Raw genomic sequence first — 24,936 nt, forward strand, 5'->3', positions numbered from 1 at the left:
ACAACTGGTTCTTTTCAAACTATTTCAAGAGGATTAGAAGACGCTTAGAATGTTGACTTATCCAAACACCAGTTCTTTATGAATCGTTATCCATAAATCTGAGTCTAGACTAAATTGATTCCTTTACCATTCTGTAAGATGGAGACAGGGAAGTCATCAGATGCGTAACTAGTCAACCACAATCGGAATTCCTTATGAGTAGCCTCCGGGACGATCACCTCTTCACAGATCTTCTCCAGCTTCGGCATCCAGCTTGACGCCAGATGACAATTCTGCAGCACAACCCACGTCCCATCAATCAAGGCATCTTCGATCATCTTCGTAGCGATAGGTCCTTGGCCCTGACCCAGAGAGATCGTTTGAATACGACTGCCTCCAAATCCTTTGTCCTCGGCGAACTTCAGGAGACCAGCCATGGGATCGGCCCCGGGGGAGAGCACAAAGATCAACGGTGCGCAGCAGTGCGAATCGGCAAAGCTACCGGCGAGGTCGAAGGTCGGCGGCTCGATGTAGCTTCGCCCCATGCTGTCTACGATGTAATCCTGGCTGGCGGGAACGAGTTTATCCGGGCGGAGGGTTCTGAGGATGATCATGCGGCTGAGGCCGCTCGTTGTGTCGAACGGAACTGGATATTTCAGTTCATGGGGTGTGGCTGAATCGTAGATCTGCTTCCACACTGCATGATTCTGTTCAAAATCTAACAGCAAAAAGAAAAGAGAATTTTTATTTTTATTTATGAGCTATTTTAAACTTTTGTATTTGTTGTGAATCAACTGATTTCCTGATCCAAGATAATCCCATGCCAAGCATGATAATCCCCCTCTTTACTTTTAAAATTACACAGGGCCTTTGAGCAAAGTATTGGATATATGGCACTTTATAAATGCTTTTATTATTTTTATTATCATACTTACGTTCTCTAAGCCCATTCAAGTTGGTCAAGTTGGAAGCTCGTACAACCTCGGACCAGGATTTATCCGTCAGCCAATCAGAGCAGGGATTAGGGTAGGGATTATCCAAAGCTACTCCACCAGTCAGCAGGAACCTCCACTCCTCATCGTCAACGTTACCCCTGAAAACATATTTCAATATTTCACTTCAGCTTTGTCTTTCAATGATACAATATAAATCACAGTGGTATACATGTAAAACCTCCAGACATCAATGAACTAGCCTTCCCCATGAGATATGCTAATTACATTCAGGAATACCGACAGATGCTATTGGTTTGCAAACACCATAAAGTTCTGCACTAGGTAGATGCTCAATCACGTATGTGACATCACCAATACCAATCAGCCCAATACAAAAAAAGGCAAGATGTTCCTTCATTTTGTCTATTACTTCATTGCATAGAGCTGCTTAACAGCTGATTTTTGCTTACTGTACAATTTCCTCCAGCTCTCGTCCCCCCCCCCATCCCTGTCAACCAACTCCACCCTCAAACAAAGTAGAGACAGATCTTCAGTATCATCACAAAGCTTGACCTCTATCATGACCAAACAAAAGCACCGCTAGAACCATGTCAGCAAGTAGTCTACTGTATGCGCCGTAGCACCTTGTAAATCCTTTAAGGTGCTACATAATTGGGTCTCAGAATTCATCACTGCAATAACCTACCTTTCTGAAAATTTGTATATACTCAGCGCCTTGAGTACCTTGTTGGTAGATACGCGCGCTATATAAGACTTTGATATTATTATTATTATTACACTGAATGAAGTGAGCCTCATCCTCAAGCCAACTGAACCTACCTGCTCTTCATGATTCCGATGCACAAGATGAACGAGAAGAGAAGCTTGTCTTTCTCAAAGAGCGAACGGCAGACGTTCTTGTAGATGCTGTCTGTGAAATGTTCGTTCAGGTTTTCGATTCTCTCTTCTAAGACTGAGGACTTCTTGCTGTTCTGAATGGACTGTGGCAACCAATAATAAAAACATCAACAGACGTTAGATATAGCAGATCTGAACTAGTTAGGGGGCAAAGAAGATGTGGCATAGCCATAAACTTTTCAAGAGCAAATGTTCAAAAGCACCAGCAAGAGCACCAACAGCAGCAGCAACAGTTCGCTCGACCCAACCGGCCAGGTCTATCCACGGCCTCTGGGATGGGCTTGCACAGACTATTACCCAGGAAGTCTGTCATCCAAGCAGTGCTAGTGTGAAGAATTTATAAGGATTATATATGTGGAAGTGTCTTGGCCGAGCGGTTAAGAGCACCGAATTCAAACTCTGGTGTTTCTGATCAGCAGAGTGTGGATTCGAATCCCCAGCCGTGACACTGTGTCCTTGAGCAAGACACTTAACCATTGCTTCGTCCTTCGGATGGGACGTAAAGCCGTTGGTCCCATGTGTTGTGTAACGCATGTAAAAGAACCCAGTGCACTTATCGAAAAGAGAAGGGGTTCGCCCACCTATGTTCCTGGTTGTGGCTGCTTAATGCGCCTTAGCACCTTGTAAACCCTTATAAGGTGCTAAATAATTGGGTCTCAGAATTCATCACTGCAATTACCTATCTTTCTGAAAGTTTGTATATACTCAGCGCCTTGAGTACCTTGTTTGGTAGATACGTGCGCTATATAAGACTTCAATATTATTATTAAAGCTTGCGACATTATCGAGTACAATGTTTTGTTTAGAAATTGAGCTATCACTTTAAATTGCAAATCTACAGTTGAATGTAAATTTGTAACGAATCCAGATTTAAGTGTAGATTCATGAGATGCACTCACATCAATAGAGAGACGTTGCAGAAGCAGTTTAGCAATTAATTAAAGGCAGTGGACACTATTGGTAATTACTCAAAATATTTATTAGCATAAAACCTTACTTGTTAACAAGTAATAGGGAGAGGTTGATAGTATAGAACATTGTGAGAAACGGCTCCCTCTGAAGTAATGTAGTTTTCGAGAAAGAAGTAATTTTCCACAAATTTGATTTCAAGACCTCAGATTTAGAATTTGAGGTCTCGAAATCAAGCATCTGAAAGCACACAACTTCGTACTGTGTGACAAGGTTTTTTTATTCTTTCATTATTATCTCGCAACTTCGACGACCGATTGAGCTCAAATTTTCATGGGTTTGTTATTTTATGCATATGTTTGAGATACACCAACTGTGAAGACTAGTCTTTGACAATTATCAATAGTGTCCAGTGTGTTTAATAAGCACCTACCTGAAGGTACAAGTTAATGAACCATGTGAGTGAATATTGGTACATGGGTTCAATATTAGCCATATCTGAGATACAGAAGAATAACGTAGCCGAGTGGATAGCAACTGGTTTGTAACCATTCCTCGTCTCGTCGATCTCTTTCTCCGTTTTGGAGGCAATTTCCTGGAAAAATAAAACACACAAAATACAAAAATTTACCCAGTCAGTTTCCCCTGTAGTTTATATTGATATCTGAAACAAAAAGTCGCATCCCCTTAAGGTGATCCCCTGGCTGCCGCTTCCCAGGTTGTATCGTAATTTGGGTGTGATCCCTGGCTACACGGCAGATAACGGTTGTATGGCTTCTGACTGGCACCCCCGAACAAAGATATTGACAAAATAGGGACACCGCCAATATAGGGCTAGATAGCTCAGTTGGTAGAGCGCCGGCTCGTTAATCCGGAGGTCGTTGGTTCGAATCCCACTCTAGTCAATTTTTTTGTTCAACCCCAAAAATCAAAATAAAAAGAGTTATGAGTAGATATTTTCCGTGGTGGTTTTAACAATAGATAAATGCCAAATTAAAAAAACAAATCGATAAACATTTAGTCAGTGGATCGGTTAATAAACCCAAAGGGCGCACATATTGCGAAATGTTGAGTTGGATTGTCAAAACGTTCCTACACATATCTTTCCTGCAGAATTGTTATCGTATAGTTTGTCATAATGTCGAGGTCCAGAAAATGTCTAGAAGTTTGCTGAATTGTGGGTGTATGCCTGTGGGAAAGTCGTTTTACTTTTGGAATAAACAAATTCAGAAATCTTCTTGCTGTTTGCGGCAGCTACTAGCCGCTCTTGGCTGCAATAGTCTCAAAAAGGTTTAATAATTAACTGACTCTAGACCGGTTCATACTTCCTGCAAATGCGATGCAAATTTTGAAGTCACAATTTGACAACAAGTAATTGCATCAGTTGACCATGTGCTCAACACCTTCGAAAACATTGGCTGCGAAAAGAGCCCTACGTCATCAGAATTGTCTGTCCGTTTGTTCTTGTCCCCGTTTATTGTCTCTCCCCAGGCATCCCTACATAAGCCTCGGCTTCCATATGATGCCTACATACTCTATTTATGTTTTTCTCACCCTCATTAAATAGCTTTGTTTATTGGTTATTCCTTAAAAAACATTGTCTGTACTCTTTTTTAATGAAGTATGGAAATAAATATAATTTTGAATTGAATTGAATGCACTTTGCATTTGCAGTAAGTATAAAAAAGGATCTGAAGACCAACCTGTTCTCCAATCTGTAGCTGCTTATCACTATCACTTCGGTCTTTCCTTTTCTCTATAAGCGCCTTACATCCTTTGGTAATTTGGCGCTATATAAATCCAGTTATTTTTTTAAATTATTATTATTATTATTATTATTATTATTATTATTATTATTAAGGGGGTTTAACCTGTTTAGCTGAGATTTCTTCTGACAGTGTCTTGGATGATGACAAGACCTTAATCGCCGTCTCATCCTCCAAGATGTTACCCTCGGATGAAGACAACACCTCCAGGATCTTATCCTCAATCTCCTTAAGTTGTTTCTTATTAGCGGCACTCTCTAAGATCAACTGGTTCTTCTTCTCTTCTAGTTCGGGTTTTTCTTTGGCGGCGACGATACCAAGCAACTGATCTTGTAGGCCCAGGGGAGTGATCATGAAGTTCAGCAACACAACCTGTGAGAGGCAACAGAGGATTATTCCTATGGAAGAGCCTTGATACTAGTCAAGGTGTGGCATGTTGCGGAGCAATGTCCCGCGGGATACGGTGCAAGATTGATTGTGGCGTGGCAAGGCAGAGCGGCTTAGTGCATAGGACCCTAAGTTCTGATGGCTTTGTTATTGGAATGTGGGTTTGAGTCCCATCTGTGACATGTTTCTTCTTGATTAAGACATTTAACCATAATTGCTTCTTGTAACCCAGGTGTGTGAATGTTAATCCGAGAGGGCTGAGACAGTAGGTGCTTTCAGCAGCATGAATTTATAAGAGCTAAATGGAGTAAGGAAGCTTGAGGAATGGTCTGAGTATGCCCGATGAGCACTCATAATAAGTAATGTTCTAAGGCACCTTGATCTAATTATTTAGTGGTAAATTTCAACTTGGTTTTGCCTTTGGCAACCAAAGTTATTGTTTTTCAATAAACCACAAAAACTTGTCTGTCGTTCCCAAGTTCTACTAGAACCGGTGCAGTGGCTGCCATCAGTGAGCTCACACAATAGAAACTTGCACGCGTGTCTGTGCTGCGCACAACTCTCAGCCAATGATAGGATTTTCAAGCCTCCAAATAGCCCACGGCACCCACAGCATTTCCTGTGGTGCCCTTTGCAAAGTTCCAATACAACATTGGCATTTTCCTCCATAAAATTGCTGTGGCCCTACAAGAACAAAGTTCGAGGCCTGGTCTTTATTGAGCTCAGCGAGGGCGCTGTTTGGGTCATCAGGACACCGATAACTTACCTTGACGGAGATCTCCGGGAGGTAGTGAGGGTTCCTCAGTGTGGTTGTGATGTAGAATTTGAAATCATGAGAATATTCAATCAGATTCTCACCAAGACGAAGGTACTGTTGACAAAAACAAGGTTTACAGATTTACATAAAACTTACAAGGTCTAATGATGATGACAGTTGAAAACATCCCTCAAAATATTTCTGTCTGAAATGTCATATTTGATGAGAAATAAATAATCTAACCTCGCATTTGGAGTTATCCCTCATCAGTGAGCCTTTTATTTATTTTTGTTTTGGCATCGATGCAATGCAAAATTTGTAATCAGTTTTTCACTATTCTCTCGTGACCCAAATGTGCGGTTGATCCCCAACTTCTACAGGTTTGTCAGTTTATGTAAATGGTGGGTTAAATAAAGTGCGTACACTGCCAGCAACTATTATGTTAGCAAAAACAATTCTGTAATGTTCCTTTAAAGTAGGTCATTTATGTCAAAACAATAGTTGAAGTATATGATGAAAGTAGTTTTCAGTTTGCTGGGCCTCATTTTGTGGAACACTCTCCCTCGTCACATCAAACAAGCTACAACCATCTCACATTTCAAGACTCTTCTCAATACATTTATGTTCAATTCACCTTGTTTCATCTTTTTTTTTTTTTTTTTTCTTTCGAGCGCTTAGAGATTTTCTTCTGAGAGTGTCAGCCTCTATTTAAATACGGTTGTTTATTTATTAAGTGGGATTTGAAACTTTGCTTGGCGGAAGTAAGTAAGTAAAGAGAAACTAAAACAGGTTGTAGCATCCCCTGAAGGTGATCCCTCTGCTACCGCTTCCAAACTTGTCTCCTAAACTTGATTGTATCCTAAATTTTGGCTAGCAAGTCTATGAAACAGAAATCATGCGGTAAGCAACAAACCAGTACTCGCTGAAATTGGGACTTGACTTGAAGCACAACCTTACCTCAACTCCTTGCTGTTTGAATGTTTGCTTGAGTAATATTGGCTCCAGTAATGGATCCAAGTCCTCGCCGACGTTCTCCAGTAGCACCGGTTTGCCAAACTGGATGGCATTTTCCAGCGTGCGTACGTAGTTAGCGTCAGAGAGCTTAATGATCTCGAGCTGGTTAGCTTTCTCCATGTTCTTGACCCACTTGTTGGCCTGACCTGAGAAAAGAACAGAACAACCCAGGCAGCTTATCAACAAATGCTCATAGCAGTTACCTCTAGCTTGACCCAACCATTCGAAAAAGATTGACAATCACTGATAGCACAAAATCCCAAGTTTTTTTAAGCTTAATATATGCTATAATTGTATCGAGGATGAAGATCTTGATTCTACCCTTACACTATCGAAGTCTGAAAACACCTAAGACCTAAGGCGTCACTTCCTATCCAAAGGATGCATCAACACTGGTTAAGTGCTTGCTTAAGGACACAAAGACTTGGTCTCAAAACCACACTCTGCTGATTAGAAACACCGAAGCTTGAGTCTGGTGTTCTTGTCCACTCGGTCATCACAACACGCTAATTGAAATCTGGATCATTACATGTCATGAGGCCAAGCAGAGGGAAATAAAAAATCTGGATTCCACAGAGTAGAAATAGACACAAAAACTCATCCAATCCATACTCTAGGAGTGTTGGCTCTGACAAAACTGTTATGAACTTTTTGAACAGTCTACTTTGCTTATCTTCAGAGGAATTCAAAGTATACTCTGCTTGTCTTCAATTCATCTCTTCAAAGAGATGTATACATGGTAGTGCTGGCTATAAGCAGACTTTGTTGTGCTTAGCAAATTATATATTGTATATCTACCTTGTGGATCTATCATCAGTGGCCATCGTCTGGAATTGGACGTTACGATACCGTTATCTACGGAGAAGGAATCAACTGGTAACCCGGCAATATTCCATGCACGAATCTTCACTGGTTCACCGAGGGTAGCGGTAAGCGAGAATGTATCGGAGCAAGGAATCATTCTCTCCTGACACAGCTTCTGCCATTCCTCGGTTGCTTGCTGTATTGGGAATAAAGAACAACGTTCAGGCTGGCTCAGAGGTAGGATAAAGGCAGGTCCCTGCCGCTAGATCCAGTGATTCCATTGGATACAACATACAGTGACATAGATGCCCAAACAGCCACTGCTGTCACGTCCCCAATAGAATTGACTGCGTATCTCTATCTGAAATGACCGAGGTCAAAGGTGAAAATACACGCCGGTTTTGGAGGCAGGTCTCTGGTGTTATTCACGAGCCTCGAAGTGTGACGTCAGATGTTCAGGCTAGCTCAGAGGTTTCTTTCCCTGCCTTTCATCTCTATGGACCCTGGTTTAAATCCCACCTAGGACAGGAGCATGAGTGTGGATTGGGTGTTCTACCAGGCCTAATTTTATAACAGCCTGTAAGCAAAAAAACATGCTAAGCATAGAATAGTATTGCTTAGCTGAAACAGGTTACCAGCAACAAATTACATTCAGTTTACTTTGTTTTGACAGGTGTCACACTAAATTTTTGCTAAGCGAAGAAATTTACAGTATTTTCTGTTTTTTTTTTAAATGGGCCCTAATTGCGCGGGTTTTCCTCAGTTGGGGTTTTCATCCCACATCTAAAAGTAAACCTTCTCATTTCCGATTTCATCCTATTATTGGCACTAATTATGGTATTGGATGTGTAATAAAAAGAAACAAGTAAATAAATAACTAAAATGACTTCATGAATTTGATTAAATTTTTTACGTTTTTCTCAATTCAAATTCTGCAAGGTGAGGGGAGGGAGAAGAAAAAAAACATTAGAGAGGAATTTAAAAAAATTACAAATAAGAAATACTGAGGACACACCTGTCTGAAATCCACAGTGAATGCTCCTAGGTAAGCCACCACGCCCGATGAGATCAAGACGTCTCCGACGATCTTAATGTACTTCTCTCCTAACTCCCTGGCCGCCTCCTCCCACCGATCCCTCTCTCCTCCCAGACCACCAATCAGCTTCTCCGCTCTGATCAGCTTCTGCGAGCACAGCTCAATGTTGGCTTCTAGGTCTTTCTTCTTTGCCACCATGGCATCCAGCTCGTCGTTAAGGGCTTGTAGTTTGTCTGTGACCGCCTTCAGTTGGGCTCGTTTTGTGTTCAGCATGTCCATCTGAACGGCAAGCTCTGCTTCAGCTTCGGCCAGCTTGGCTTTCTTTGGAGCTACGACCTACAAGGACAAATATTTCAAGCTGGTTAAAATGGAGCAGGCGTGTCTAGAATTGCACAGGAGTCACAGAGTACCTCTGTTGCCCTGGTCTAAAAGAAAAGGGGTTCACCCCGGTGTTCCTGGCTGTGGCTGCTGAATGCGCTATAGCACATGGTAACCCCTCATGAAAGGTGCTAAATAATTGGGTCTCAGAATTCGTAACTTCAATAATCTTTCTGTATCTCAGCGCCTTGAGTACCTTGTTGGTAGATACGTGCGCTATAAAAGACTCTGATGTTATTATATTATTAATAAATGAAATGAAATGACACTCACCTTGGCCACTCTGTCGTAGACATCCATGGCACGTACCCATTTACACAATCCCTCACAGGCAGTGGAGATGTTACGAATAACAGACGGCACAAAGTCTGGATTGGGCATGTACCTAAAAGTCAACAAATCATTTGTACAATGAGTCAAATAAATAAAAAATACAACTATGGGCTCAAAAAGCAAACAAATGTTCTCCATTTCATCTTGGTGAAATCGTTCCCCTTGGCACGTCTTGTAGTTTTACAGAATTGGTTTTGCTAACAAAACAGTTACTGGCAGTGTTAGCACTTTATGCAATCAACCATATACATAAACTGACAAACCGGTTGAAGTTTGAGATCGATCGCCCATCTGGGTAACGACAAAAAAGTGAAAAACCGATTACACATTTTGCATGACATCGATGCAAAAAACAAAATTGAATCAGACGCTCTCTGAGCGATAAACTCCAAATGTGAAATTAGATTATTTCTCATCAAATATGACATTTAAGACAAAATATTGTGTGGGATGTTTTCAACTATCATCATCATTAGACCTTGTAAGTTTTATGTAAATCTGTAAACCTTGTTTTTGTCAACAGTACCTTCGTCTTGGTGAGAATCTGATTGAATATTCTCATGATTTCAAATTCTACATCACAACATCTACAGGAACTATTTCCAGGGATGTTTTCTACAATCATAATTAGACCGTGGAAGTTTTAAGTAAATCGGTTAATTTCACAATTTTGTTTCTTACCAATTCTGTAAAATTTGGACCAAAGTCTACTTCACCCAGAAACTTCACTAGTTACACTCACCTATCTCTGATCTTCTTGATCACAGCTGGTTGGATGTTATCCTTATCGTAAGATTTCAGATGATCCAGAAACTTCATGTCTCCAAGAAGCTTCTGAGATGGTCCCCAGTAATCCTCCACCATCTTGCCCGACCCAGAAGGGTCTGGTTTACGCTCTGGTTTGATGTTACGCATGATGCAGATTGCTTCCATTACCAACTTCACTCCACTCGGTGGATTCTATAATCAAATCAAATCAGTCAGATAAAATCGATCAGATGGATTAAATCAATCAAATCGCTTAAATGATTGATCGATCAATAGTTTAAAAAAAAAATATTTATAGGCATTTGTAGAGATTATCAAGACACAGAAACAGTGTAAACAAAACAATACATCAATGGAATAATCAATCAATCAAGCAACAGAATAATCAATGGCTAAATCAATCCATGAATCAATTAATGGATCAGTTACAATCAATAAATGTCAATTTTGGTTTAAATAGTTTTTTTGTACAATGTAAAAGTTTTGGTATTTTAAAACGTCAAAGATTTGTTTATCTTGTTAGTAGAGTGTTTATTGGCTTAATACATCTATAAAGAGTGTTTTTCAAACTTTTATCTTGACCCAGACAGTTTTAAATGCAAAATACATTTTGCCAGAATGTTTAAAATAAAAACTTGAAATAAATTTGGAGTTAATAAGACTTTGTATTCTATTGTAAGTTTACAAAAATAAAAAGGCAAAGGAGTCCTTCAGAAAATCTGAAAAAAAATCTTGCCAAATCACAGACCTGTTAAGTTTGCAACATGTGGGCCCTGCATTAACACTTAATTGTTTTTATTTATTCGTTTATTTTAGACAGCATCCACAAAACAAGCGCCAAAAAAATTAAGGAATAAAAATTTCAGTTATTAACAATAAAAAAGGCCTACTATAAAGGAAAGGACACACTACACATACAACAAACCAATCATAAAAAAGGCTGAGTAGACACAGGCTAACCCTACTTACCTTCATGGCTTTGACCATAGAGATATCACTTGGTTTGAGTGTGTTGAGAGCAGTGATAGAAGCTTCTAATGCTGGGATAGCCTCAGCCAAGTCACTCTCACAGTCTGCTTTGATGGCCTGGGCGGCTTCGGCTGCTTTATTGGCTACGGCTTCATCAGCCGATACAACCTGAGATTAAAACAAATATCCATAAATTGCATTAACGTTCATAACAGCTCCATTAGAAAGGGACATGTTTTCCAGTGCATGAAACTTACACTGGACTACAGGCCGGAGGTCTGACCTTTAAGCATTGGGCCGGTAACATCGAAAGCGTATATGTCAGGTGGTCTTTTGCCTCTTAAAAAGCCTGGTTCATACTTCCAGCGAATGCTTTGTGCAATGAAAATTTCTCTGCGTCACAAAAGGAAATTGAGCGTGTATCGATTTTTGCAATATTTGTCAACAATTTTCCTCTCAACATCAAGCCCCGTTTGCAACAGCACCTGTGTTCAATGCACAGTTGAAACCATTTAAATAGGTTTTTTAGAAATCGATTAAAATCTGAGAAGGTCAGACGGTGACTTTACCTCTTTCTGAGCTTCAACTTCCACCGTATCCTGCTCAATCTTCTCCATGAGTATCTCCGTTTCCTTGGAGGTCTTAATCAGCTCCGGCTGCAGGGCGGTCAATTCCTCCTGCATGATAGCGACTTGAGACGAGGCAAAGGCCAGCTTCTCTAAACCACCCAGGTAGCGATTCTTCAGCATCAAGATTTCAGCTCTCTTCTGGTTCAGGAGCTTCTTAAAGGTCAGGATGAGCTCCAGATAGGAGGTTGGGGTCACGTAGTTATGTCGACGGAGTCTGTCCAGGAATCTGTGGCAATTAGAGAAAGAAACTTGTTCAACAACTCCTGATGATGACTAGGGCATGGCCCAGTTTCATAGAGCTGGCTTGATTCCAATTGATGAGGGTGCCTTGTTCGTGTGAATGTTTGATGATGGCTGATTTGTCAAGGTGTCTTAGTCTGCCGTGGGCTTTGTGTTCCTTGATTCTTGTTAATATGTTGGGCCGGTTTCCCCGACGTACAATGATCAAAAAGTTGAGACCACACCGGCTCTTCTCAGAGCCAACACTACCACAAAAGAGATTTACACATGGTTGTACCCGCGAGTTTACTATTTATTTATAGCTTCTTCCAAGTTAGTTTTTATTAATAGTTTATTCTTTATATTGTAGGAGATGCAATGTTTTTGCACAGACTCAAAAATATGAGAGTGCATAAACTATTCAAGTGGGTTTTTTTCTGACCGAAAAGCAAAACTTGACTTACGATTCTGAGAGTTGTCTTACACTCTCGTGGAAGTGTTTACACATGAAGACACATTCTTTTCTGATGTTATCGTCAAGATCTTCAATATCCTCCAGGAATGTATTGGCAACCATCTCAAGAGCATCTTCGGGCCACGCCTTAACGAGACGGAAATATCAAAGATATTTATAATAGTAGACTTTAACAAAGATTCAAAGATGATGAGTATTATTTGAATCGATGATTCGATCGTTATGTATCGTATGTTCTTTAAATCGATACGTATTGATTATTCTTATAAATCAATATTTATCGATTATTCTTATAAATCAATGTGTATCGAATTATTCTGATAAATTGCTGTGTATCGATTATTCTCACAAGTCGATATGCATTGATTGTTTTTATAAATCAATTCTGTACATTATTCTTATAAATCGATACGTAGGCCCCCTATTGACTTTTCTTGTATATATAGATTATTCTAATGTATGAATTATAACCGACCTTAAAGTTTCACTTTAACAATGTTCACCACTGAGGTAACAGTGGAATCTTTTCCCTAAGACAAAGTGGGGGGGGGGGGTGCACTGTTAATACATTGGAGGTTAAACATTTGGCGTTGATAGTACTCTAGTTGTTTTACCTGGAACCAATCGATGGTGCAGCAGTTGATGAGCGAAGGGAACATTCTCAGACGGTTACGGAACGTATCTCCGATGGGACTCATGGCCAACACCACATGAAGATTCTTACGTACTTTCTCTATGAAGTAATTATACATGGCTAGGGGTGTGGCCTCAATCTTTCTTCCCTGTTAGATCCAAACAAATAATGTAACAGTGTAATAATGGGATTTTTTTCATGATGGTTTCATACACAATTTTAACGGGCATTTTCAAAATTTGTTCAAAAAATCATCAATACTGTAAGTGTTGGGTACAATTCAAAAGCTAAAATGAAGTTAGAATTCATGGCGTGAAGTGTTCTGGCCAAATGGTCAAGTTCACTGGACTAAATTCTAGTGTTGTCCTCAACAGATTGTGGGTTCGAATCCCGGTCGTGGCATGTGCATCATCGAAAAAGGCCACTTGCCATAAATGCTTCGTCCTTCATTACTAGGCACTCTGTGCTTACACAGCTAGCGCAGAAATGCAGCACTTCCACGTAAGTGCAGAATGGTGATCGTATGCCCATAGTTCGGCGGTATGCAGAGCCATGAAATTGGGCCCCGGGTTCACCCATGAGTGGCGTGTACATGGAAATATTTTATGGGAAGACTCCGAAGCTACATACCTCTATTCGAGCGACCTGCTGCATCTTCTCAATGACCTCAGCCTTCTCATCTGCCGGGAAGAGGTTCGGAACATCACCGGTGTTTAAAATCATATTGATGTCCTCAACGAAGGATTCATCTTTGATTTGATTGTCACTGAAGAGGAAGACGGTCTGTTTGCCTTCAGCGCCAGATTTCAGTAAGAGCTGCACAAGAACAGGGAAGGAAAAAGGGAAAGAATCAAGAAAAGTTATATAATCCAATGTCTATGGAATGTTACTGAAGTAGACGGAAAATATTAATGGAATTTATTTTAGTGTAAGACCAACAGTTGCACCAATTTCTACATATCATAAGTGCAAATTTTCTTGAATAACAGAGTTTAAGCCAGAGATAAAAATGAAGATGTGTTTTGCAAAATGTCTTAATATCAAGGCCCAATTTCATAGATTGTATGTAACAAGTTTTTGCCAAGTGCAAATGAGCATGATACCTGTTATAAATGGTAGATTAGAAAGGGTAGTTTTTTCGTCTCGATGATCGAGCCCATCATCAAAGAGAACTTTTTGGGTGTTATACTACAAAGAATGTACAGTCTCTCTACATCGCCGGGAATAAAACACCAGGGCAGTGGGCCTGGGTCTTCCCTTAGTCTTGAGAAAGAAACCTGTATTTCAGAAGATTTACAGATCACAGCTAACAATGAATAAGGGTAGTGGGCCTGGGTCCACTCTCTGCACCCCAATAAATACCCCTGGGGTGGTGCATTTTGAAGAGTTTTTATACTCAACTTCGACACAGGTATCCAAGCAAGAGATCCGAGCAACCCCTTCCTTCACATAGTGACAACTTTTGAAAATCCTTTGATGGGTTTCAACAAAAAAAGGAAATCCTTCAAGAACAAATTTTACCTTTTTGACATCCTCTCTCCATTCATTGCTGGTGTAATTCTTGGTGATTTCGATCTGGAATAACTCATAGTCAGCCATAAAGGTAGAAAGCTTGGCTGCACTCTGACGGCCGCTACCTCCAATACCTACGATGGAAAACATGGATTTTGCAATGAAGTTGAAATTAAATTTGGTACACAGAATTATTCGCTGCGAATTAGTGACTTAAAAATTCATATCGCTTTCACATTCGTAAGAAGGATGAACCGGGCTTTACAGTACTTACCTATCAGGAGGGCGTGTCCATTGTCTTGTTTGAGAACTCGACTGACTCTTGAGATATGCTCGATGGCAAACTTAAACATGACAAGACTCATGGGTGCTTTGCTGATCTGATTGTACTCTCCTAGATAGAACTCCATGGTTGTTGTGAGGTCTTTCAGATTAGTGACTTCATCGTAGATCTTCTGATCGCTGTCTGGGTTGGTGTAGTCACCAAAGAATAAACTCCTACAGTGGAATGAACACATAATTGATAGAAGTTATCACGTTGCCTTTGACCGGTCGAGTTGGTCTTAGAAAAGCGTTTGTAACCGTTTGTTATTATATAAAATGCATATGGTTGGAAAGATGTTTTAAAAGTAGAATACAAATATGCCTTGAAATTGCGTGGTTTTCCTTTTACCACGTCGACTAACACGGTCAGCCATTTATGGGAGTCAAATTGTTGACTTGTTGACTCCCATAAATGGCCGACCGTGTTAGTTCGCACAGTAAAAGGAAAACCACGCAATTTCGAGGCAAATTTGTGTGCATCATTGTATTCTACTTTTAAAACATCTTTCCAACCACATGCATTTTATAACAAATGGTTACAAATGCTTTTAATACTGCCAACTCCCTACTAACTGCTAATTGCCTACTGTCCAATCGAAGGCAACGTGTCACTTTAAGAGTGCTGTATGTTATAATTGCAAGGATGAAGTACCAATGTTTTCCGTCATTGCTGTCTATGCGGCCAGGTTGGCGTTGTGGTGTCTTGACTCGCCTACCACCTCTGGGCCCCGATACGAATCCCACTGGGGGCACTATGTGGGTTGGGTTTTCAGTCCCTACCCGACTACGTGAATATTCCCTGGAATAATTCTCCTGGGTTTTCTTCCCACACCTAAAACTGAAACTTCCTTCATTGTTTTCTCTCCATTAGGTTCTTAGTTAGTTTAGTGATTGAGGGTCCTTGCCTTCACAAATATGAAATAAATAACATGCCACACAGAGTAAGCATCGATTCCTGTGGTGGAAAAGTTCCAACCCAGAAAAAGCAGCTCAAGAAAGCCGCTCAGTTACATCCACACGGTCAATGTCCACTTGATTGTAAAAGAGACGGTTGGTTTCTTCAGAAAGTTCCAACTAGTGCTCTAGTCATCATCAGGAGACTGAAACTATTGATGTTGATTTTACCTGATGTTGTCATCGATGAGTTTTCCACTGGGCGTCAGGTGACTCAAGACTTTATCCACACTCATCTTGAAGTGAGATTGAGTCATCTCCTTCACAATGTCAAAGAAAGTCAACCTGATGATGAACAAAACAAATTATGTCTTTAAATTAACTGAGGTTTGACAAAAGAATAATTCCTGCTGTAACGCCTGTTTTGATGTTAACTCGGGCCAATTTCACAACGAGTTATACTTTTGGTCTTTGGAAGCATTTGATTTTTTTAAACCTGTATAAATGTGTCCAACAAAACTAACCATTTGAAAACGTGATAGTGTTTTTGATATATCTGCGAAAATCTTGAGCGGTGACGTCCACGCAGGAAGAATACAAAATATGGGATCAATATATATTTGGTTTGCGGTAACACCATGTGTGTGTCTACTTGCCAATCTGTCATGTATTAAATACCAATACTGGTTAATACGCTTGTGCATGCTAAATAATTCTCGTCCCACTAAGAAAAAATTGTTTTGTGACATTGTTTTACTCATCTCAAAAACTGCAGAACCTCAGCAAGTAGTGGAAGTTTTCTATCATCATTATCTTTAAACCGTGCAAGTTTAATGTAAATCTGTGGACATTGTGTTTTTTTGTCGTACAAAAAGTGGCCAAACTTTTAAAGTTAACTTTTCTAAGCGTCCTAGGCTTCACAACCAGAATAAATAAAAAGACTTTTAACTGACCTGTCTTTGTCATCTATCAGCCGATCATAGAAGACTCGATAGACCTCATGAATCCAGAGCCGGATAAGCTTATCCTTATCATCCTCCTTGAGGTTAGTGTTAGGGATGAGCAAGATGCCTCGAATGACTCGTGAGAAGTCACGCAGGTTAAAGACGTAGTGAGATTTGGAAGGCGTTGGGAGGAAGTTACTCACGGCTGCTTTGTACACACCCATTGTTGCCATTACCATAATCTGAAGAATTAATTATCAAATGATTTAGCAGGGACTGCTTAGGAACATTTTGTAGAATTCTAGAAAATGGAAATGATGCAATGAGGAACAGAAAAGCAGTAGCCACAGATTGAAAAACATTTAACCTGATTTTGTCATTTATTATCCCCTTTTGTACCTTTTTAAGCCTTCCAACCTTAAAAGTGACCTGTTTTGAGGCAGGTTTATAGTCGGTCGCACGATGGTCGCATAATGGAAAACTTGACGCGATCCTAAAAAACGTACACAAGTTATAGTCATGCATGAGGCCAATAAACTTTTTTTTTTTTTTTTGTGATTGTGTGTCAAAACTTCCATCGCAATTATAAACCGGCCTTTAGGGCCTTGTGATTCCCATAAATAAATAAATAAATAAATAAATAAAAATAGAACATAGGCAGTTTCAAATCCTATATTTTTTCACAGCAGGTACCGCAAGATGTTAACTATGCATCTTGGATAAAAAAGTATATTCGTTAAACATAAAACAAAACATTTCCGATCAAACTTGATCGATTCGTTACCTTTCCCAGCCTCACAAACGCTGCATCGAATCCCTGTCCAAAATGCCAATCCGAGATCGATGTGAAGATCATGGTCATTGTAGCGTCGTCGAATGAGTCGATTGCAACGATATTCATGTGTCTAGTGAAGCGGCCGCTTATGTCATTACGACCTCCACCTGGTGGGCCCATAGCGGCAACTAACAACTACAAAACAACAGTACATCAAATCAATGTAACATAATACGAAGTGAACTGTAGCAGGAAGTGGCAGGTTAAGAGCACCAAATTCAAACTCTGGTGTTTTTTGATCAGCAGAGAATGAGTTCCAATCCCTAACCATCACACTTGTGTTCTTAGTAAGACACTTAACCATTGCTTCGTCCTTCGGATGGGACGTAAAGCCGTTGGTCCCATGTGTTGTGTAATGCATGTAAAAGAACCCAGTGCACTTATGGAAAAGAGAAGGGGTTTGCCCCGGTGTTGCTGGCTGTGGCTGCTGTATGCGCCGTAGCACCTTGAAGCCCCTTATAAGGTGCTAAATAATTGGGTCTCAGAATTCATCACTGCAATAACCTATCTTTCTGAATGTTTGTATATAATCAGCGCCTTGAGTACCTAGTTTGGTAGATACCTGCGCTATATAAGACTTTGATATTATTATTATTATAGACAAAATTATTAATGGAATTTATCTAGTGATAAAACACCCTTTTGCATTACTTTGTGTGCTGTCAGATGCATAATTAAAGGCTGCAGCTGAAGTCTTCCAAGTTTTGTTATCTGAGTGAGAAATCATGACTTCAGAGAGAGTCGTTTCTCACAATGTTTCATACTATCAACAGCTCTCCATTGCTTGTTACCAAGGTTTTCAAGCTAAAAATTATTTTGAGTAATTACCAATAGTGTTACCAAAATTTTAAGCAATGTTTTCTGTAGGATTTGAAACTTTGCATGGTGGAAATAAGATATAGAAGAGTTTGCGGTAACACCATGTAATAACAATCTCTAAATGAGTTGGGGTGGTTCTGAATTCTCCAGAAGACGATCAGAGCATACTGATCGAAACGTCGAGTTAACCCAACGGTTCTTTTCAGAACCACCCCAACTCATTTAGAGATTGTTATTACATGGTGTTACCGCAAACTCTTCTATATCAATGTTTTCTGCATAAAAAGCAGCTCTATGAAATTGGGTCCCGGTTAGAATAATTTCCGAGTAGTAATTTTTCTACTCACCACATCAATCATCTCAAGTTTGGACGTATCCTTCTTGTCGTACCAGTGCCCATGATCCACCCACTGTCTGAGTAGTTCTATAGGAGGTTGGGCACCATACTTCTCCTTCCCAGGCATGTTGAGATCATCAACGAAGATCACGCATTTCTTACCCATGGCTGGGCCGTACACGCCTTTACGACGTCTGGAAAGACAGTCAAACAAAGAAAATCTCAGTGGTTCAAAAACTTAAAATACCAGCCTTCAATTTCACATGAGTCAAGTGGCGTATCCAAGACATTAGGACGCATTAAACCCATTCTAAGTTAGGACGGGTTAGGAGTAATCCTAGCGTTTTGTGAAATCGATTTCAAAAACAGGACAAAGAGCTTAGATTGATCTTAATTGCGAATCAATCTTAACTGCTAAGCAAACTGTGATGTCCCAATACAAATCACTATGATGAGAATGGTGTGCCAAAGTTTGGGGGTCAGTCATTCAGAAAGAACGATCGACAAGGAATGGAAGGTTTGTCAGTAATATGTCACCGTGGTCCAGTGGTTAGACTGCAGGACTTGCAATCACACGGTTGCAGGTTCGAATCCTACCAAGCTAACCGCTGATTTCACAATGACTAGAATAAGTATTGTCGTCTAGTTACTGAATCACAATGTCTCGATTTGTGCCATTTAAAAATGGTAGACACTAAATCAATGTTTGTATGAGAGAGATTGGCTAGTGCCAGCTTGGTGTTTATATCCCCTTATGGGAGTTTGCCTAGTTCCCTTGATGGAAAGATCATTAGACAGACAGACAGATAGACAGACAAACAGATCCGTGAGTAAACTACTTCTTTACTCTAAACTACTTATTGTTCTTCTTAGTGAAGAACAATATCATGAATATTTGCTGTAAACCATCAACAAGAATTTGAGTACCATCTCTGCACTGAAAAAAACTCAGAATAATCTGTAAAACTCTCTCTATTCTAAAGATAAAGTTCATACCTGTCCAGTTTAGACATGATGATATCTTGGGTCTGATTAGCCGATGTACGAGCAGAGAAGTTGATGTTGTTTGGTATGTAGCTGGAATAGAAAACAAAAACATTATTATCTTACAATCGTTGGATAAACTTTGTCTGCACAGTGTAAACTTGTTTCAATATTAAATAGGTTTCGTTGTTCACACCATTTAATATTGCAAAGCATTTACAGTTTTGAATAATTAAGTTAATAACATCCAGTTTATTGGGCAAAATATGATTCACAATCTTTGCGATTGGAAAATTGGAAAAACTCAAGGACATGAAAAAAAACTTGGTCATATATTGTTAGCTATGTGAGTCAGAAGCACCAGGGTTAACCCCTAATCTTCTGTGATAAGTGTTCAGGGTTTTTTTACGTGCACGAATCCTAGGACACGAGACCTTTACAGCTTTAAGTCCCATCCAAAGAACAAAGCAGTAATGGTTAAGGTGTCTTGCTCAAGGACAGAAGTTTCAAGACTGAAGTCGAACCCATACTCTGCTGATCAGAAACACCAGAGCTTGAGTCCGATGCTCTTACCATGTTAACCACTCCACAACACCACACCACTAATATGCCTAATAAGGCGCAACCCCTAAAAGGGTTTGGGTACTTTTTGTACGACACAAAACACAAACGTCCACGGATTTACATTAGACTTATACGGTTTAAAGATAATGATAGTAGAAAGCTTCCCTTAAAATATTACTTGCTGAGGTGCTGTCGTTTTTGAGAAATGAGTAGAACAGATTCACAACAAACATTTTCAGTGAGACGAGAACTATTTTAGCAGTGCCCTGTGATTTTAACTGTTTTTTTTTCTGAAAAACTTGAAGACTAATGAAGCTGAAACTTCTACAGGTAAACTATATTACATACATCTTCACTCACAGGGAGTAGGGATTCATGCCATGGCCAAAAAATTTACGAAAGATATAAGAACCCTTCAAGACACTTACTGTTCTTTGGGCAGACCAACCAAGTAGTCGTTGGTGATGGCTGATTTGCCAGTTCCAGTTGGACCAATGAATAACATAGGAACCTCGTGAATCAGGTAGGTATCCAAGAAGAAGATCTGACGAGCCGTATCGTTGGTTTGAATAATTAAATCACTCACCTGTAAAGTAATGAAACAATTGATTGATTGATTGAATTTATTCGGATAAAAACGAGCAAGAACATGCCAAAAAATACTTACATAACAACAGGAGAAAAGGCAATGAAATAAGATAAACCAAAATAGGACACAAGAGAGAAATATTGCACAAAATTATCAAAGGATAGTCCCCAAAAACATAACTTAGACTTATTTCCATTATTTTCATATCGTGTGCCCTCTGTTTGTCCGTTTATCTTGTCTGTCTGTCTACAGGCTGAATACTACAAACCGCTACTTATCAAATCAGCCTCCACACTGTTCATTTTCTGTAATTGTAAAAACTCAGTCCGCCATTACATTGTATATGCATTCTGTAATGCTGTGTTAAGTTTTGGCAGTATGGAAATAAATGTGAATTGAATTAAAAAAGCATGACAGTTCTTTTCAGAATTGAGAAGTGTTCCGAACATCCGATAAATCTACTCCGCGGTAGTAGACAGTTCTCTAAGAACAAGCTCTACCTGGCAAGTAGATACAGTCATGGTGTTACCGCAAACCAAATATACATTGAATTGAATTCCCAACTTACTTTAGCTCCTGCTGGGATCTTAAGCTTAGCTTTATCCAAGTAGTCGATCCATTCACACCACTGACCGCTGGATTGCTTGTGGAAGTAAAAATCAAAGACAGTGCCTCGCTCAGGGAAAGAGTTACTCTGTAGAAACAAGAATAGAACAAGATCATTTTAAGTGACGTGGCCGAGGGATGTTAGGAGCACAGGACTCAAGTTCTGGTGTTTCTGATCAGCAGAGTGTGGGTGGAGTCCTGGTTGCTCTATGTCGCGCGGATGTGGGAAAGCTAGAACATGTTTTTTACTGAATATACAGTTTTTGTACTTAGGGTCTTCATGGAAAGCAGTGCTGGGCGATGATTGGAGTTTACCCTAATAAAAGATGACATAAATAAAAACATAACAGGGCCCAGTGGTTAATTGTCATTGTCAGAACAAGCTCAAAGATGCGTTAAACATTACCCATGTGATAGGAAGGTAATAGGAAGACAAAAACTGCACAGAAAACGTTTACTTTTTATTTCACTTTGCCACATAAAAATAACGCAAACTTTTTATGTTTATTTGTATAACCCCCTGCTTCATATTTTTAATTAAAACATGGAGTCCAGCTACAAGTTTTTTTTTTTTGTTTTTTTTTTTTTTGGGGGGGATGGAAGGGTGGGGGGATTAGGGGAGGGGAAATAAATACCTTTGTGATTTTGATGCTCTTTGGTTTGGGATGATCGGGATGGGTTCCACTGATTAACAGTCGGAAGAAATGATCAAACTTCTTGCGGCTGTCCCCGTTCATTGTTCCTCCAAGAGACCAGACCAGGCAGAAGAGAAACAGACCCTGGAGCCACAGGGTAATCTGTCGAGAAAGAGGAGTTGGGATTAAAGGAACACGTTGCCTTGGTTCGGACGAGTTGGTCTATAAAAAGCGTTGGTAATCGTTTGTTGAAAAATGCACATGGTTAGAAAGATATTGTAAAAGTAGAATACAATGATCTACACAAATATTCCTCGAAATTGCGTAGTTTTCATTTTACCTCGTCGACTAACACACTAACACGTCAGCCATTTATGGGAGTTAAAATTTTGACTCCCATAAATGGGCGACCGTGATAGTTCAATTTTGAGTGATACTTCCGTGGATCAATATATTCCGATGCAAGGCAACGTGTTCCTTTAAAGTCTGCGGGTCAGGCAAGATGAAAGCAGGGCAAACATTCAACGAAGTATGGTTATAGTTTCTACCTTTTTTAGTAACTACACAAGTTTTCTCTGAGATTCTTTGAACAGTATCCACAGCTCTAGAAAAGTTGATTAATGAGCAGAATTTCTTTGTATCTGAAGAAATGGATAGCTGTTTATTTTATCGGGCAGACATAACTAGGCAGCACCTTGTAACCCTTACACGGTGCTAAATGAATGGAGCTCATTTCAAATCTGTCTTCAAAAGGGTTCCTCATTATCCAAGTCCCTTGAGCACCTTATTGGTGGATATGTGTGCTACATAAACATTTCAAAACATATTATTACTACCAAAAAGTCAGAAATTTTTCATTCCTAGTAAATATTATAGCTTGGCATTTTTTTTTTTTTTTTGGGGGGGGGAACTTGAACTACAAATTCAGAAACTCTGGTGGCTAGTTTCATAAACGTGATATTGCTACACAGTGACAGCTTGTTGTTATTGTTGTTATTATTGTTTACTTTACCTGTTGGTTGCTCATGGTGTCATGCCCATCCGTTCCCGACATCTTTATCTCGTCCATTAAACAGGTGTAGAGATTCATCAGGGAGTGTGCAAGGTGGATATTGGACGTGTAGATGAACAGCTTACAATCATGGCGGATGAAATCTAGAATTCAATAATAATAATAATAATACTCAGTTCTTATATAGCGCTTTATCACACCCCTAAGGGGCATATGAAAGCGCACAGTGTTCTTTCCTGCAAGGTATTTTGAGCTACATTTTGAAGTATGAGACCTATTCCTTAACAGCACCATGTAATGGTTTAGAAGGTGCTGTGGCGCAATATGCAGCCAATCAAAGCAGCAACACTGGAGCAAACCCCTTCTCTTTTTAGATATAAGTGCACTGGATTCTTTTACATGCGATGAACAACACACGGGACCAATGGCTTTACGTCCCATACGAATAATGAAGCAATGGTTAAAGTGTCTTATGGATTATTACTTGATAATTGAAATGGTCGCTGCAGCTTTCCAGGTTGTGTTGCAAACTTGGGTGTGATCCCTGGCTACAAGGCAGTTATGGCTTCCGACTGGCAAACTCAAACAAAGATATTGACAAATATGGAGACAGCCAACATAGAGCTGGATGGCTAAGTCACAAATTTAAGTCCCGCTCTAGTAATTTTTTTTTTGTTCAACCAACCCAGAAATTTAATTTAAATGTAATTCTGTTAATGGATCTTGGAACAGTCTAACTCAAAATATTCCATGAAGAGGTTTTCGTGTAGGCAAAGGAAAATTTTAAACCAATCCAACATATTGAAACTCACCCAAGCAAGGATCTATAAGCCACTCGAACAGATCGTTAACAAGCTCTCGGTGTTCTTGAGTGAGTGACGCCGGTAGTTTCTCCATCCAGGATTCTTTGAGAGGTCTCCAGCCTAGCTGATGAGGCTCCATGTAGATCATACCGCAGCGGCTGACCGTAGCGGGGGACGCTTGCTCAAGATCGGCCGGCTCAAAGATTAGATTCTGCTTGTTCGACATCTGGATGATCTCACCACTCATTAAACAAAGCTATGAAAAATCATCAATAATGGGAATAAGAAATATAGTCAAGGTTTGTGGTAACACCATTGATAATATAGGGTAAATGAGTTGCAGTTCTCTGAAAAGAACCGTTGGTTTAATCTCAACGTTTCGATCAGTATGCTCTAAACGTCTTCTGGAGAAAGCTGGACTCTGATGCTGCTTAAGCACAGTTGATGAGGATTAGCTTATAAGAGGTTAAGATATAAATCATATACCGCAGCAGCTGACCGTTGAGAAAGAAGAGGTTTTAAGTAAGAAGATATAAATTATGGCAGCCTCTCCTTCTTCTTCCGTTTGATCTTTGGACCGAGGTGAACATTGGATGTAATAAATTGGTGGTTTAGTATATCCTCATCAAGGTCTTTGAGTCCCTCGCCTTTTGCTGGTCTGGAGTCAGGGCAGTCATGAATGATGTTGTTAATGGTTTGTGGGCTGCCACAGGGACACAGATTTGAGCTGGTAGTAGCTTCGATGCACCCCCTGGAGCTTGTGGATAAATAGGTCCAGGGTTCTTCAATCATGATTTTTTCAAAACTGTGGGGCATTCTGAACCCAAATTTGCAAACTTTAAACACGCTGAATTAAAAACAAGGTCCTTAGAACGTTTATTTCACTAAAAAAATGCTTATTATGATTATCAGGGTCGAACAGCCTCTGAGCATAATTCTTTTGATTGTAACTGACCTTTTTGTTGTCGTCCAGTACTGTGTTCATATTCTCGATCCACACCGCATCCACAGGTCCATCAAATATAATCCATTTCCTGTCTTCAGTTTGCGATGATGCTTGCTCACGGAAAGTGTTTGCTAATACACCTATACAATACATCCACAACAATGAAATAGCAGTTAGTTGAACATTTGTGAGTTGAGTTGAATATTGTGAGTTGATGTCAAC

At 39.8% G+C, this 24,936-nt stretch overlaps 1 protein-coding gene and 1 non-coding gene across 2 annotated transcripts in view; one reads left to right on the forward strand and one right to left on the reverse strand.

Annotated features, from left to right (window-relative positions):
- LOC139943972 (dynein axonemal heavy chain 3-like) overlaps positions 1-24,936 on the reverse strand; it is a 67,674-nt gene that overhangs the window by 8,252 nt on the left and 34,486 nt on the right. Inside the window, exons 32-60 of the mRNA XM_071940890.1 lie at positions 24,724-24,854; positions 23,778-24,024; positions 22,966-23,108; positions 21,954-22,115; positions 21,281-21,406; positions 20,552-20,709; positions 19,572-19,652; positions 18,586-18,769; positions 17,369-17,554; positions 16,594-16,826; positions 15,872-15,985; positions 14,697-14,920; positions 14,432-14,556; positions 13,541-13,726; positions 12,891-13,058; positions 12,266-12,402; positions 11,523-11,808; positions 10,954-11,121; positions 9,959-10,176; positions 9,157-9,268; positions 8,485-8,841; positions 7,464-7,665; positions 6,609-6,811; positions 5,661-5,765; positions 4,613-4,879; positions 3,175-3,336; positions 1,755-1,915; positions 915-1,072; positions 128-697 (exon numbers count right to left, since the gene is read on the reverse strand). Of these exons, the coding sequence (XP_071796991.1) occupies positions 128-697; positions 915-1,072; positions 1,755-1,915; positions 3,175-3,336; positions 4,613-4,879; positions 5,661-5,765; positions 6,609-6,811; positions 7,464-7,665; positions 8,485-8,841; positions 9,157-9,268; positions 9,959-10,176; positions 10,954-11,121; positions 11,523-11,808; positions 12,266-12,402; positions 12,891-13,058; positions 13,541-13,726; positions 14,432-14,556; positions 14,697-14,920; positions 15,872-15,985; positions 16,594-16,826; positions 17,369-17,554; positions 18,586-18,769; positions 19,572-19,652; positions 20,552-20,709; positions 21,281-21,406; positions 21,954-22,115; positions 22,966-23,108; positions 23,778-24,024; positions 24,724-24,854 (5,574 nt within the window). The remainder of the gene's footprint in view (positions 1-127; positions 698-914; positions 1,073-1,754; positions 1,916-3,174; positions 3,337-4,612; positions 4,880-5,660; positions 5,766-6,608; positions 6,812-7,463; positions 7,666-8,484; positions 8,842-9,156; positions 9,269-9,958; positions 10,177-10,953; positions 11,122-11,522; positions 11,809-12,265; positions 12,403-12,890; positions 13,059-13,540; positions 13,727-14,431; positions 14,557-14,696; positions 14,921-15,871; positions 15,986-16,593; positions 16,827-17,368; positions 17,555-18,585; positions 18,770-19,571; positions 19,653-20,551; positions 20,710-21,280; positions 21,407-21,953; positions 22,116-22,965; positions 23,109-23,777; positions 24,025-24,723; positions 24,855-24,936) is intronic.
- Trnan-guu (transfer RNA asparagine (anticodon GUU)) lies at positions 3,574-3,646 on the forward strand. The gene has a single exon. It is a non-coding gene; the product is annotated as a tRNA-Asn (tRNA).

Source organism: Asterias amurensis, chromosome 11 (assembly GCF_032118995.1).
Source record: "Asterias amurensis chromosome 11, ASM3211899v1".
Taxonomy (NCBI): Eukaryota; Metazoa; Echinodermata; class Asteroidea; order Forcipulatida; family Asteriidae; genus Asterias; species Asterias amurensis.